This window comes from Gossypium hirsutum, chromosome A06, assembly GCF_007990345.1.
Source record: "Gossypium hirsutum isolate 1008001.06 chromosome A06, Gossypium_hirsutum_v2.1, whole genome shotgun sequence".
Lineage (NCBI taxonomy): Eukaryota > Viridiplantae > Streptophyta > Magnoliopsida > Malvales > Malvaceae > Gossypium > Gossypium hirsutum.
Genome location: NC_053429.1, coordinates 61,260,085 through 61,276,955, shown reverse-complemented (window position 1 = coordinate 61,276,955; position 16,871 = coordinate 61,260,085). Strand labels below are relative to the sequence as shown.

At 29.1% G+C, this 16,871-nt stretch overlaps 1 protein-coding gene and 1 long non-coding RNA gene across 3 annotated transcripts; both read right to left on the bottom strand.

Moving 5' to 3' along the window:
* Positions 1-1,207: 1,207 nt before the first annotated feature.
* Positions 1,208-5,732, bottom strand: LOC107961776 (zinc finger BED domain-containing protein DAYSLEEPER). Of its 2 annotated transcripts, none has more exons than XM_016897905.2 (2): positions 4,443-4,873; positions 1,208-3,739 (listed from the first exon to the last, which is right to left on the bottom strand). In XM_016897905.2, the coding sequence occupies exon 2, from the start codon at positions 3,723-3,725 to the stop codon at positions 1,485-1,487; it is 2,241 nt and encodes a 746-aa protein (XP_016753394.1). In that variant the 5' UTR covers positions 3,726-3,739; positions 4,443-4,873; the 3' UTR covers positions 1,208-1,484. The 2 variants fall into 2 exon arrangements, with proteins under 2 accessions (XP_016753394.1, XP_016753393.1); XM_016897904.2 differs by lacking the exon at positions 4,443-4,873 and adding an exon at positions 5,277-5,732 and having other exon boundaries at positions 1,294-3,739.
* An 8,627-nt stretch (positions 5,733-14,359) lies between these two features.
* On the bottom strand, positions 14,360-16,860 carry LOC121230700 (uncharacterized). The gene is made up of 3 exons (XR_005928784.1): positions 16,777-16,860; positions 16,219-16,304; positions 14,360-14,638 (listed from the first exon to the last, which is right to left on the bottom strand). It is a non-coding gene; the product is annotated as an uncharacterized lncRNA (long non-coding RNA).
* Positions 16,861-16,871: the final 11 nt, after the last annotated feature.

Sequence of the window (16,871 nt, the reverse complement as noted above, 5' to 3'; positions counted from 1 at the left end):
TAAATGTTAATCCAAAATTTTTAACCACTTACTCTTTTAAATTATTAGCAATTTTTATAACAATATTTTCCTTCATGTAATTTTTTTTCTTTTTAGTTTTTAATAATACATTTGATTTGGTTTTTTCAACTATATTGTATTTGATTAACTTAAAAATAGCAATGGAAGACACAATACTATTGTATGACTCTTAAAAATTATTATTATTTTCATTTTCATGGATATTAAATATATCATACATTCATTCATCTCTATCTCCATCCCACTTTTACTTTAGTTGTTTATAATATTTTGATTTTTAAAATAAAATTTAAAAAATAACAATGTTGGAAATTAGGTTCCGTGAAATTAATTTCTCTTAATTTTTGTATATTAAAAATTAAATTAATAAATAGATCAAAGAAGTGAAAGTAAACTTCTTTCTCAAACATTTAAACTAAGTTTAAATCTTGAACTTCACGTTGTTGGAATAACTTTACATGAATACCACCTCAAATCATCGAGAAAAGGCTCAAACAATAAAAAAGATAATGACACTTATTGTTATTTCAACCAAAAAATAAATCTAAAAACCAAAAATAATTAACTGAATGCTAAATTTTGACTTAGGTGTAAATTAATAAACTAAAAATTTAAGTAATGTAAAATTAAATATTAAATTTTTAATACTAAACTTCATAATTACTGAACTAAATAAAATTGTTTGAATACTGCTAAAAAAAGAATTAAGTACAGAACAAAATTTACTTATTTGATAAAAGTTTCGGCTTTTTGAAAATTATTAATTTTGTGATTTAAATCTCAAATATAATAATTTATATTATCAGGATAGCTATTTAATAAAAGAATCATTTATTTTCAAAAAGATCAGTTAAAATTATCCTTCCAACATTTTCATTTTGTTGAAAATTTGAGATTAATTAAAAATTTATTATCATTATCAAAAACATTTAAAAAAATTAAACATTGAACATTTTGTTTTTAAAAATTCTAATAGTGGAGTAATGATAATTTTAAAAACGAATGAGGACAAACAACTGCCGTAGTGAGAGTAACTCATTATTGTCAATATCGTAAATTCATCGGTGATGCAATCTGAAAAAGTAACAAATCTGAGGTAGGTTAAGACCAAACATTAACATATCAAAACCTCTCATATAATTCACCAACATAATAATGGGTACTTATGGATTCCACGCCTGCCAAATTACCGGGTCAAATTTTAAACAGGTTACATTCATCAAATCAAAATGTTATAGAAGGAAAGAAATGCATTAACAAGAAGCATCGCAATTGAAAACTTTATGTGAATCTCAAGGCATTGATTCATAGAATCCAAGAATAATATGCGTAGCTAAATCCAATCCTATAAAACATCTCATGGAAACACGAGGGGGAAAGAGGATTTTATATGACACGAGACCAGCCACTAAGGGGCCTACCTACTGTATCCTGTAACAGATGAATGAAAACGAAATCTGTACTTAGAATTCCATCTTCACATTTGCTTCACAACTCTGGGATGGTCCCCCATACTGGAGCCAGTCCTTAGCACAGATGAGAGCTTCAAGCGTCACAGGACGTAATGAACTGAGGTAGTTATCCATCTTTTTTCTCTCTGTGTCGAAAACTGAATCAGGACCAACGGTGGAAAACGGCATTGACAAAATGTCAGAAGCCATCCTCGAAAGTGTAGGATACTTTGTCCTGTTTAATTTCCACCAGCCCAAGATATCGAAATCTTGTACCCGAGGCAAAAGGGACTCTTCAAGATATTGATCCAGTTCTGATTTCATCTGATGGCTACCGCTGATCTCAGAGATATAGACCTCGAAATCTGAAAGTCCATCTCCAATGGAAATAAGGGGATCTTGAGAAGGTACCTCTTGAGAGGCTTCTTCCTGATGGGTTACTCCTTGACTGACTACTTCTTGATCGGATACTTCTCGATGAGCAACATCGTGATGGGGATCTTCTTGATGAGCTACTTCATGATGGGATACCTCCTGAGGAGCTGCTTCATGAGTTTGTTCCTCTTGAAGGTATCCTTCTTCATGTAGGTATCCGTCTTCAGGGGGTTCAGTTTTGAGGATGACACCCCCATTCTGTTCTGGGATGATGCTCCCATTCCGTTCTTCAACAAATGTTTCCGGTGGAGGAAGTGCTTGTGCAATATATTCAAGGTAGAGCTCATGAATCCCATCATCAACAATCTTAATCCACATTCCAGCATCATCACCATATATCCTAGAGAAGCTAAATTCAACAAGTTTCATTTTGAATCTAGGATCCATTACCACGGCAATAGCCAAAACTAAGAAGCAGTCGCTCCAGTATCTATCAAACTTCTCCTTCAAAGGCTTGGTCAAGTTGCTGATGAAGGGGTCATTGCTCATTGCTGCATGTGTCAACTCCAACTGAACTTTTGACACTTCATGGTAGAATGCACTGGCATTCGGATATGTTGGGCCAGTTAAAATGCTGACAGCATCAAAGAAAAGCTTCAAGTATGTGCAGAGAATTTCTATCTGCTTCCAATCATCCATTGACGGGGCTAAGTTATAATCAGGAATAGAGGTTTCCAAGCAAAGAAATACTTGCTTTAGTTCACAGGAGGCAGCCAACATGTCATATGTTGTGTTCCATTTTGTTTGGTCATCAATGAATATGTCTTTCATGCTGGGGACTTTAAGTTGTTCCTTCAGTCCAAAAAATGTCTCTTCATGAGTATCTGAAGTTTTCACAAACTTAACACTATCCCGTATTTTCTTCACTGTTTCCCCCACAGACCATAGTGCTTCTTGTGCAAGAAGACTTATAATACGAGCAAAGCAATTTCCAATCAAGAACTGACCATGCAGCATATAAGGGTTCCTCACAGAAAATAGAGCTCTTAGGTTTTGATTTATGTTAACATTTGAGAAGGACTGATCAAAACCAAGTGTAAATAGCCGATTCTCCAATTGCCAATCTGATAGGCAAGACACAACAGCTTGCTGTAAGGCACAGTCTGAATCAGGAGAAGGTACCATGACTACATTAAGCAGGCAGCGGTGCAAATTCCATTCCATATCAATGAACTGTCCTGTTATGAAAACATAGCCCACAGCTTGATTTGAAATACGTAAATCTAACGTAAGGCTTATCCTTCCTGGAATTTCATTGATAAAATTGAGAAGCCTTTGCTTCTCATTCAGGTACATGGCAACACAATCTCCTTGAATAGTATTGAAACTCACCATATTAAACTGAGGTTGAAGAGTCCGTGCAAAATCAATAAAGCCAGGGTGTTCCACAATGTGGAGGGGATACTCGTGCATTATAATCATCTTAGCGATCTCATGGTTGCAGCGTTCCTGGTTAAAAGGGATGTTAGCAAATCCAGGAGTTGCCCGTTGTCTTTTTCTTGGTTCGTATGTGGCATTAGCAGTTTTAGTGTCTGATGCCTGTTGATTCCTCTGACGGCTTACCGGGCAGATTCCTAAGGCAATGTGTCTCTTGAGGTGGCTAGTTCCAGCTAGCTTTGAACCAGTAATGTAAGCAAAAGATTTCTTGCATTGATTACAGCAGGCCCTGATACATCCATCTCCTACAGTCTCCACAGTGAAATGATCCCAGACAATAGACTTCTTCCTCCTGCGTTTATTGGACTGTACTTCGGAACTAACAAGGTCATTGTTGTCTGTAGGAGTAATAGGTGTAACCGGAATGATTGCAGTCTCCATCTCAATGTACCGTCCTGCAATGAAGATGAGACAGCAGATGATAAAGTTCTCAAAAGTCAATGAAAAAAACACAAGACAGACACCATGAAGACAGCATATTGTAGTAGAAGAGAATACTACTATTGATGATACCCAAAGGCAAGTTTAGATATTCACAGTAGATTCAAAACTCATAGAATAATGACAAGCTTCTTAGAATGTTTCCATTATCTACGAGACAATAGTTATTCAAATTTACAAAATAACAAACAAGAGCAGGAGTTAACTAATTTTTATGATCCTCAGATAGATATTAGTAACCAGACAAATTTGAAGAGATGGCTTAAAAGACTGAGCAATTGAATATTAAAAGGTATGCAGAGAAGCTGGCTTTACAGTGAACATTAAAACTACAACATTCAGGTTAAAAGACAAACTTGAAATGATTCTAAGCCAAGCCTAGAATTCAAAAAGCCTTCAAGAGTCTACGGTAAACAAAAGCAGATGCGTTTTAGCCAGAAAAATAACAGTTGGAACTTGATAAACACATTAACTAGACTTGGTAACTCAAAGCTGCAAAGTCTAAAGACCAATTTATTCCCACATCTGGACATGAAAGACAACTTAAATAAACCAAAAAATAAAAAACACTGCTCCCATATATCTTGCTAATTGGCAGGATCAAACCCAACTTTTATATACCTAAAAATGTGGGCATGCCCAGATTGATGAGCTAACCTTATCATTATGGACCAAAAAGCCCAGTGGATATGCATAAGCAACTTGACTAAAGTGCCTTCAGCTGAAGTGAAAATCCACAGGTCCCCAACCCAAAGACACAAAAACCAAATCTCTTATTTATCTATTTATTGCCTAAGACCCCCAGTATCAACCTCTTCCGGAGCACCTAAATGGGAGGAAAGTTTTGTTAGCACCTACTTTCTCCACACAAGATCGAAATTAAGGAACATTGAACTCCTTACCACTCAAGTCCAACAAAAACCAAATCACTACCTTCCACATGGACTTTGTGCTGGAAAAAACCGTCGTTTGACCATTTATAAATTGAGAAACGAGAACCCACGAAAACAGGTAACAGAAAACGACTGCTTCTCAGAGGATGTAATGAGGAAAATAAATCCTACCACACTCATCCTATGAGTTCTACCAAGAAAAAATTTTCAATGAAACCCCATTGCAACACAAAAAAGGAAATAACTATCAGTCTCACACACTAAGAAGCCCATAAGAAAAGCAATTACAGTGAAATAAATTATGTGGATAAAAAAAGGCGAAAAACTGATTAGAAGATGCACATGAAGCAAAACATAAGCCAAATATGAAAACAACCAAGAAACATAATTTTGATTAACGTAAGCCAATATAAAAACCACTAAGAAACATAATTTTGATTAACACCAAGAATAAAATTTAAAAAAAAAAGCCTCACAAAAAGAAATACTCAATAAATACCAGATCCAAAAAACTGAAAACAAACTCTAAAATTGCAAAATTAGACATAAATAAACAAAACCCAACATATAAATCGAGGATTAAAAAAATAGTTGATACCTCGTTGTATCACCAACAAAACCCTGAAAGCAGATCCAAAACAACAGTTTCACCGATTTAGAGGCTTGTTTTCACCCGGAAACCGAAGGAATTAAAAAAATAATATATTTGAATTTCCGGTAACAGAGGGAAGCGCAAAGGAGGAAGATGAAGGAGGAGAACAAAGTCGGTTAATTGGGCTGAAGCACCCAAAGGCAAAAAAAAAGGTTCAGAGCTTTGAAGTTTAAAGCTTTTGTTTGTTTGTTTGTTTGTTCGCTGTTCGAGCGAGGGAGAGAAAAACAAAACCCTAAATTGGAATTGGACCTGAGCTGGGGTAGCTAGGGCTAAAACTATATATAATCAAAAAGATCTCGAGTTTAGGCCTTTTGAATGAGAGTCAGGGGGGCGAAAGGGGCATTTATGAGAAAAGAAAAAGAGAAAAAATCGTAATTGGATATGGACTGACTGACTCTCTCAAGGTCCAAATTTAATTTTCCTTTTTTTATTCATTCTGTGAAGGCGGTTCCATAGTATTTTTCATCAGCCACCCACTTGGTTTAATCTTGACCGTTCCTTTTACCTATTCATCTCGGCTTACGGTTCTCATGACTCACGGGTAGGTTAAACAATTATATTTTAATTTTCTTAGAAAATTCAAAAATCAAAATTAGACCGAACCTTACTCTAATCATGATTCATCAATGCATTTTTATCTATCTATATACGGTTATAACACTCCCGACTGAACTTAATTAGGAAATGATAAAAAAATATATTTCTTACAATCACGTTTTCTAATTAAATTTTTAAAGTAAAGAATTCAACAACCGAATCCACCTCTAATTCATTCAATATCCATAAATTCTTATTTAAATATTATAGTGCTATTATAAATCAGTTAAATCTCATGCATCTTACTTATAATAAATTACACATTTAATCATTAAAACAATCAACAAATTTCAACTATAAAAAAATTAAATTAGAATATGATGATATATGTTTTCGATTTGTAATATTTTGGTTAATTGTTCATTAACAAGATGATGAAGTGGTACGTAAATTAATATTTTTAAAATTAAATTAATAGTCGAATTAATCAAATTATTAATTTTTAGTTTAATTGATTTATTGTTTAATAATATAAAATCATAATAATTAAAAAAATTAAAAAAAAACCTCAAATAAACTTTGGCCTATGCTTTTAAGTTTAATTTAAATTAGCCCACCGTCTTTTCAGTCATAGGACATAGCCAACATAAAGTAAGAAAACCAAAAAAATTATTATCGCTAACTCCTTTCAATTCTCACTTGTCCTTTACCACCAAACCAATCTTTCTGACTTCCTCATTTTTCAGCTGCGATGGTCGTCGAAGAAGCAGATGGCTAAAGGCAGCTGAACTGGAGGCTGAAAGCCGGAAGGTGGAGGGAGATTGGAGACTAAAGAGTGAAGAGAGGTTGAGAGAGTCAGAGAGGCCGGATGGACGAGTGACGAGAGTGGTGGTTGCCCGGGTGGGTGTGGGTCTCAGGTTGTTTGTTTTTATCGGCTTGCGCAGACGAAAGAACCGGTCGGACAGGATTTTTACCGATTTCTTAGTTCACGGTTCAAACGGTTTTTTCTAGTGATCGGACCATTCTCAAATCAACCGAGGGATCCAATTTGGTTTAAATATCATTGACATTAACCCAAGGTGAATAGCTAATTCTACCTCTAAGCTAGTCAATATCGAACCGGTAGATGCATCAGTTTTTTATTAGAATTTTATATGTGCAGGTATTATATCGTTTTGTATTTATCAAATTTTTAAAAATATTTAAAAATATAAAATTAAATAAATTTCAAATATAAAAATATTAATCAATTATATAAAATATCATTCAATAAATTAACAAATAAAATTTCATCCTTTAACAAATTAAAAAAAATAAAAAATCATAGCACACCTTTAAACAACAATATTCTCACAACTTAATTCAAAAAACAATTTAAAATAAGATTGTCTCATACAAAATATATAAAAGGCTTACTGGTGTAGTAAATTCTCAAATTTAAAAAAAAAAACTATTTAAGTCCTTTTTTCACTCAATTGAGCAATTAAATTTTCAAAATATGTCAAAAGATTTTTAAACTTTTTTTAAAAAAAAGCAATTAAGTTTCTGTTTTTTTCTCTCAATTTGAGTACTTGAACTTTCAAAATACTTCAAAAAGATCCTCAAAATTTTTCAAAATAGCAATTAAGCCCTTGCTCTTATAAAAAATTAAAAAAACTGTAAAAAATAAATTTTAGAAAAATTATTAAATTTTAATAAGAATATAAAAATTTTGAAATTTATTAAAAATTATAAAAAAATTTATAAAAATCGCAAAAAATTAAAAATTATAAAATTTTATAAAAATCATAAAAATTTATAAAATGCATCAAAAAGTCTCTTTATCAATTAACTTTAACTGTTGATCGTTAAAGTTAACAACCCCTAGTTTTTTTTAATTAAAGTTATCATGTGTCGCAACACAACGTGACATGTGGCGAAAAATGATAAAAAATAAAAATCAATAAAAGTTATAGAAAAATTATAAAATGTTTTTTTGATACGATAATTTTTATAATTTTTTTATGAAATTTATATTTCTTTACATTTTTAAATATTTTACTTTTTTATATATAAAAATTTCATTTTTTATTATTTATTAATTTTAAAGTCAATAAACTCTAACAAGTTAGTTTTTATTATTATTTATTACTATAATGGTAAAAGAAGTAGTAAATTTAAATATTTTTTAATATTATTTATGCACCAGATGTTACATGATACTCTGACCGATAAAATTGGAATTGGACGCAATGAGCCAATGCAATTTTACAAACTAAAAATTTTATCAATGTGAAAAAATGAATTGATCGTTTCGGTTTACTACTGAAATGGTGTGCATTGATTGGAATAATTAAATCGGTGCAAAACTGACTGTATTGTTTTAAACTATAGCTAAAATATTAGTTTTACACTTTTTTTTTCAAACTGCAATTCTAAATGAAATTAAAATATTATTTAAAATATAAAAATTATAATTTATTATTTAAAATTATTAAAAATATATATTTATAATTATGCAAAACTTTCATAAAATTCTAGAAAATATCAAATTATTAAATAATTAATCAATAACTATTAAAAAGTATTTTTTATTAATATAAATAAATTTTTTTATTCTACCCAAATAAAATATTTGGTTGAGACTTTTTATACCGAAGGATGATTGAGTTTAATATCATAAATCAAATGGTGTAAACCCAATAAAATATAATATATTAAATTACAAGTCAAATATTAATATAATAAATTTTTTATTTTTATATAAATAATTTTTTTAGTGATTATGCATTCTATTATAAACTATCCACTAATTTGAAAAATTAAATATGATCTCATGTTACTGCACTCTCCCATGGTTTTGTGAATGATAATGAAAATAGTAAAAATATGATAATAATAAAAAATTTAATGCCTAAAATAGTTATCACTTTACACACAAGTATATAAGATGGTTGTCAAATAATAAATTATAATAAATAATTTGATGCAAAGAATTATTTTGATGATCAAACAACAAAGGGATTAAAAACCAACCAAATAAATAGGAAACACATACATAACTTAATTAATTAAACTCACCAAATATCAAATCTAAAAACTAAGAACAACCAAAGAAACAAATAAATGAAGTCTAACTAAGAAAAAAAGAGAGAGTAAAATCACAAGTAATTATTAAAGAGAATCCATAGAAGTTTGGTGGTTGAGAAATCTTCAATTAATATGATCATCAATGTATAGATATCTTGAAATAATCTATAGCTTACTTGCATCTAGAGAATACTTTGGTTGGTGTATAACTTGTAAGAATTAACTAAACTGTTGATTGTCATTATCATCGATCCCTTAAGAAAGTCGGTTAATATCTTATTAGTAATTTAATAGTTGGTGTATATCTGGGTGAGTTGAGTAATTATACAATTAATTTGTTAAGATTTAAGAACATCTTGTTGCATTCTTCTCTAGTGTAGTACCCGTTATCCAAATTTGTAATGATCTCATATAAGAGATCTCACATTTGGTGCCTAAGAAATTTTCAATACTTTCTATTATTTAATTCAAATGAATTTACTTATAAAAATTCATTTCTATTTTGCCACTTTTCATTATAGGTAATTTCAACATTTTACAATTTTTATATATCTTATTTCAATTTGCTTTTTCCTTTTACAATTTTTTAAGAGTGTGTTTAGAAGAAAAAATTTAAAAATTTTTGAAATTTTTAAAATGTTAATATTTTAAAATACGTCAATTCAAAATGCTAGGATTTGTACTTTGTTTGGATAAATAATTAATTTAGAAAAATTAGGCTAATGGAACTTTACCAATTAAAAAATGATTATATTAAAAATAAATAATATAAAATATTCAATACGAATATCATTATATTTTTTAAAAATTTTAAATAGTTTTAATAAAATAAAATTTTAGAATATATATTATAATTAAATAAAAATAAATTTTAAAGCTTGAGTTTTTATCTTATAGTGAGACCATTTGTATTAAATCAAAAAAAATATGAGGCATTTTGAAAAAAAAAACCTATTTAGGTGGGATTTGAAAAAGGAATTTGAGCCATTAAAATTTCCTCTTGAAACTACTCAAAAAATTTAAAATTTTCAAATATATTTATTCAAACAAGTAAATTCACTTTTAGAAATTTGAAAACCTTGATAAAAATGAAATTCGTCCTATAAATTTCTCACCCAAATACACTCTTAAGCTGTGCTTGGACGAAAAATTTCATTTACATCAAGGTTTTCAAAATTTTAAAAATGAATTTACTCGTTGAGGTAAAACTAATGGAAGATTTCCAAATTAGTGAGAAATTTTAAAAGGGAAATTGAATTAGTTTTTAAATTCCATTTTTCAAAATTCATTTAACTTAATATCTCATTATAAAAAAAATTAACCTTCAAAAATTATTTTGAAAATATTTATAAATTATAACAAATTTAATTATTGAATATTTTTATATAATTTTTTTTAATATTATTATTTTTTTATAATTTGTAAAATCCAATAAAACATCTTAAAATTTTAATTTTTTTTCATCCAAACACTCTTACACTTTACGTACATTTGAATTATCAGATTATTGAACAAAACACGTTAGCGAACAAGTATAAATATAAATAATTATATAAATAAATAAAACAAATTAATATAAATAAATATTTATATAAACAAATATTTATATTTATGTAAAAACACTTGATTTAAATAAAACAAATTAAATAAATATTTATATTTATTTAAAACATCATATTTGAAAATAATTAAATAAACAAGATTTTGGAAAACCAAAATCGAATATGGGAATTGAGTTTTACTAGATGTTGAGGCCTGTTTTCATAGTTTCCTTAAGACAGATTCGGCAGCTCTATGATACTTGAAGAAACGTTGGTCGACTGTCTCCCAAGATATAATAACAAAATGATCTCGGCAATAGTACCTTTGCAGTGATAAACGAATAAATCTTGCCTTCTGATATCAGACACCTACATTTTGGGCCCGACATTTCAACATCGCCCACGTCGTATGGATGCACCCACAACCCTGATGGATTTGGATTCGCACCCCCTACGCACGAGGCAATGTTTCAAACTTAGTCATTCAATAACCCTCAAGTTGGTTCACATATATATATATCACACTTGATATTTAACCAATGTGGGATCTAAATTTTTCTTTTCCTCAACAAAAATTCACAAGTGGCTTACTTTGAGTATCAATTTCTCATTCATCACTCATTCATTTTGAGCATATGATATACATTTATAAAAGTTTCATAAAGTAGAATAAAAAAAACCATATTTTATGGTTCAACTCTCTACTTTTACTAATCAAGAATACGCCTCAAAATTATCAAAAATTAGATTTTTTTTCCACACAGATTTCTGTATTACTTATCATGACATTTCTTTTTAATTACTAGATTACTATATTTTATCTTATTCAAAGCATTCATTTCAAAATCTATAAAATAGATAAAAAGAAAATATACATCTACAGCAGTGTAGATGTTCTACTTTCTAAACATGACAACTGTCTAGGGCGTAAAAGGTAAATATACTACTCTCAAAGGTTAACTTTTGACAATTTTTTGGGTTTGTGGGATGGGCTGGAAACTTGGAACGTGGGGAAAGAAAGGTAAGAAGGAAAAGGAGAGAAAATTAATAAATTATTACTACTTTATTGAAATAATTTTTTATGTAATATTGATTTTTATTTTTATTATATTTTAATATTTTTATGGTGTATTTGCATCATTTACAAATTCATTATTTTTTTACATATAAAAAATCCGTATTGTGGTTTATAATAATTTGATTTTAAATTATTTAAATAAATTTTCATAATAATTTAATTTAGAGAAAAACATATTACTTTTGATTTTTTTAAATTATTATATACTTATAAATTGAGTTTGCAAAAGGGTCAAGCTACATGATTTTTTGGTCACTAGAATTTTTTTATTTTTTAAATGATATATTAACATATCTTTATTTTTAAATTTTTAAATGATATATAAAATTAATTAATATATACCATCATTCCATGTTTAGTTAAATTATTTATTTTGAAGGATTAGTTAGAAAATTTTAAATGGCTTAGATAAATCATATAATTTTTCGTTATAGTATTACTTTTTTATCTTTTTTAATATTTTATCATATTATAAAATTTATTATAGTTATTTAAATTTATTTGTGTAAAATTTTAAAATATAAAAATATTTAAATAATAATTATTTAATATAATTTTAAAGTAAATTTCCAAAGCAGTAAAATCTAGTGTTTATTCATTTCACAATCTTATAATCAAATATTTAAGGGATAAATCCCAAAACATTTAAGGGATAAATCCTAAAACTATATATGAACTATGGTTTAATGTGCAATTGTATATATTAACTTTGATTTTGTATAATTTTATATATGAAATTTTGATTTGATCCTTATTAATACAATTATTGATATAACATCCTTTTATGTTTATATATTGCAATAATAAATAATTAAATTTATCCAATATAAAAATAAATTGATATATTTATTTCTTTAAATTTATACGATTAAATCAAAATTAAAGTTTCAAATATACATTTGAACCACAACTAGAGTTTCACAAATATAATTGCACCGAATTAAAGTTCATGTATACAATTGCACATTGAATAAAAAATCATATATAATTTTAAAATTTATCCCAATATTTAAATATTACATTTTTTCTTCTAACTTATATTTATTACTAATCAATGTGAATTACACTAATAAATCAAAACTTCCTAAACTTTTCTAACAATCGATAATAATTCTATTTTATTATTTATTTAATATCATACTTTTGATATTATTTACCATATTAAAATCACTTTATACCTTTCATATTTTACATTCGTTGTTATTCAAAATTCCACCAAATTCATAACTACTTAATAAAGTTATCATAGATTTTATATTTTCCATTTCTTACTCACATTTCTAACTCTCCATATTTCATCATATATCTCTACTTAGCCAAATAATTACCAAATCCTTTTCTTTTTCACATACTCTAATTATATCAATTAACACTTTCACAGTATATCAATTCTTTTTTATAATTTGTACAAAATTTCTAATAATGATTAGAAATTTTTTATTAGCACCAGATCCCAATTATCAAAATAATTTATATATGTTAATTCTATTTATTAATTATTATTTTAATTTTTTTATTATTGTAATATTTTAATTGTTAAATAAATTAATATATTTTAATTATGTTCAACAATTTGAATAACCAATGTCACTTTACACTAATTAGAATAACTAAAAATATATTATTTAAAAATTAATTAAATAATAGGCATGTATAATCACATTTGACATTGGAAACTAATTCTTTTTATGCTTAAAAAAAAAGCTTATTGAGGAGTATTAATGATTTATTTTATTATAATAAAAATGTAAATACCTCTTACTTGTTATTAATTTTTATGCTAATGTTATACTATTTTTATAATTTACTTAATTAATGGCAAACATTAATTTTAAATTTAACCTTATTAATAATAATTCTTAAATAATTTTTATTGTCATTGAAAATAAATTTATTATAATTATTTAGAATTTGATATTGGTTTTAAATTTATCTATAAGTTAATTGTAACATCCCTTACCCGTATCCGACACCGGGACGGGGTTCGAGGCGTTACCGGACTTAAACATTCACAAACATGCAAAACCGGGCCACAAAATTTCGTCCAAATTAAAACTTTTCAAACACATGCATATCGTCCCTTATACGGGCCTTCGAGGCCTAAAACACACATCGGGGTGGTTCGGGACTAAATCGAGAACTTTTGATAAACTTTGGACAACTTAACAGATTTTCTTGCTTCAGAGAGTCACATGTCCGTGTGGGTTGGGCCGTGTGGTCACACACACCCGTGTGGCTTGGGACACGCTCGTGTCCTCAGCCCGTGTAACTCTCTGTTTGTGACGTCAGCAAATAATTTGAACCACACGGCCGGGCCACACACACGTGTGCTAGGTCGTGTCCTCCACACGGCTGAGACACGTGGCCGTGTCTTTGCCCGTATGACCAACACTTAGGCTATTTTCTAAGCCTTCTGTTACCATTAATACCTCACATACTTAAATACATTATAGACACATATATTGTAGCATCAAATAGATAATTAAACATCCTCCATTAAGACTCAATTGTAATATTCATATGTCGTCATACATATGTTTTGCTTGCTCATTTTATACCAAGTCTAAACATACCAATTTACAATCAATTGAACATGTCATTTTGATTATCACTTATACATTTATACCATGCTTGACATTATTTCACATTCACAAACGACATACCTGCCTAAGTGATTCCACACCAATTTTGTTTTCCAGCATTATTGACTTATTGCCATATCACACTTTGATTCTCTGATTATGACCACTTCGTTTGGTCATAAGACATTCATCAAGCATACATACCGTAACACTAACCATTCATATCAAACAAATATAATCACATAACAATATTGCAAGGCATCAATACATAGCTTGGATAAATAAGCTTACAAGCCATCACCCATATAAGCCACGTCTCATGGCTAAACACAACGAATCAATTTAAGGCAACATCTTGACCAAATCAGAATAATACACATCATAATAACTAAGTCCCTATACATGCCACTCACTCAAATACACATAAGGTTTATCAATACCCCAACGGTAATAGTTTGATAGTGTGATGCTACCTCCGACAATCTGCAACCCCGAGCCGACCTGACAACAATAAAAGAAATGAAAAGGAAGGAGTAAGCTTTACGCTTAGTAAGTCCATATGAAAATAATAAGTAATATGCCAACATGCTTCTCAAGGTAATACGACTATAATTATACTTTTACTTATTTTCTGGTCATGCTATTTTTCTCAAGTAATAGTTACTAATTTATTTATATCTGGAGCTACGGAACTCCAAATTAAGATCCACTAATTTTCCCTGAAACTAGACTCACATATATTCTTACCATAAAATTTTAAGAATTTTTAGTCTAGCCAATAAATACATTTTATTCTTTAAAGTTACCCATTTTTTGCTGTCTGACAATTCCGATCCCTCTTCACTAAAAATTAATTATCTCATAATACAGGACTCCGATGACATTACTGTCTATTTCTCTTGAAAATAAACTCATTAAGGATTTTAAACATATAAATTATAACCCATAAATATTTTTGTACAATTTTCAATAATTTTCTCAAATCATAATAGGGGATTTTAAAATCATTCTGACTCTGTCTCACAATAATTTAAATATTTCATAATCTGATATTCATTTTCTTACACCATTTCTTCTATGTGAAACTAGACTCAATAAGATTTAATTTCATATTTTATTCTCAAATTAAATTTCCACAATTTTTGGTGAACTTTCAAAGTTGGACTACAATTACTGTCCAAAATAGTTTTAGTACAAAAATGATGATGACTAAGTTCATCACACCTTCATTTCTTTTAAATTAGAAATCTATGCATTTATAAACATATATCTTAGTCCACCAGATTAACACAACATCATTTCACAATACTCATGGATTTACCATTCGTGGATTTCATATTCAATTGAGTTTTTGTACATACCTGTACTCATTCGTAACATAACTCAAGTTCGTTCTCACCAATGACATACCTCATTGGGACCATCATCAGATCCTTCCTTGAATTACCCGTTGAACATTAGGAACACTAATGTATACACGGAAACTTGCACATAGTGCCATATACGCAGCTAGAACCAACTCATAGCGCGTAACGTATGTAGCTAAAGCTGCCACATATTATGTAATGCTCGCATTTGAGCTACTCACGGGTTTGTACACAAAGTCAGCACTCGGACCCCAAAGCATTAACACGATATGATCGCTCAGTAAGTTACTCACTGGCCTGATCACATAGTCAGCACTCGGACCCACATTACATATATCACGTATCTCATGAACTCAGACACAACTCATGAGTTCAGACCACATTTTTTTCTCATGACATATCCGTGTATCCTATACTATTCCTGAGGTTCAAACGAGGTTTCTTGTCTAACTCAATGTCGTCGCACTTGCTCATAATGTCATTTATTCTTCCATCATACATTTCATACTTTCATGATAGCAATAAAACATGTAAATGTTCATATTACCAAAGCATTAAAATATGCTACAACATCACGTTATTTGCTTATGTACTTACTTGTCGAATCTTCATCAAGAATATCCGTATAATCAATCATACAATTTATATAATAATAACAATAAAGCATTTAATATTCAATTATAACATTGCATTATTATTATTACACGAACTTACCTCGAATGAAAATTTCGGCCAATTATTCCATTTTAGCCCATAACCTCGTGCTTTTCGATTTAAACTCGAATCTCGGTTTTCTTGATCTATAATGATAAAATCCACTATTTTAATCATCATATTAACCAATACATTTCATAATTTATACTTTGGAAAAATGACCATTTTGCCCCTAGACTTTCGCAAATTTATGATTTTACCCCTAGGCTCGTAAATCGATTTTTATCGAATTTCCTAACTACCCAAACCCAGCCGAATTCTTTTTATACTAGGAGCAGCCCAAAATTCTCATTATTACTCGTACTTATAACTCATTTTGCCATCTTTACAAAATGGTCCATTTTAGGTGTTTTCATGAAAATCCTTTCACAAAAGTTGTTTATTACACAACCATGACTCATTTTCTTCCATAAAAATTCAGCAAACAACATAAATATTCACATGGAAAAACCCTAGACTTTCAACCATTTTGCAAAATAATCCCCTCATTAGCTAGCTCATGCTACAAGGGTCCCAAAAACACAAAAATCAACAAAAAATACCATCAAAATGACTTACTAGTAAGGGTTGCAAGTGGCTGAAAATTTCAAGCTTCCATGGAGGTTTCTCCTTCAATATTTCGGCAGAGAAAGGAAATGGAGATGAGAAATGAC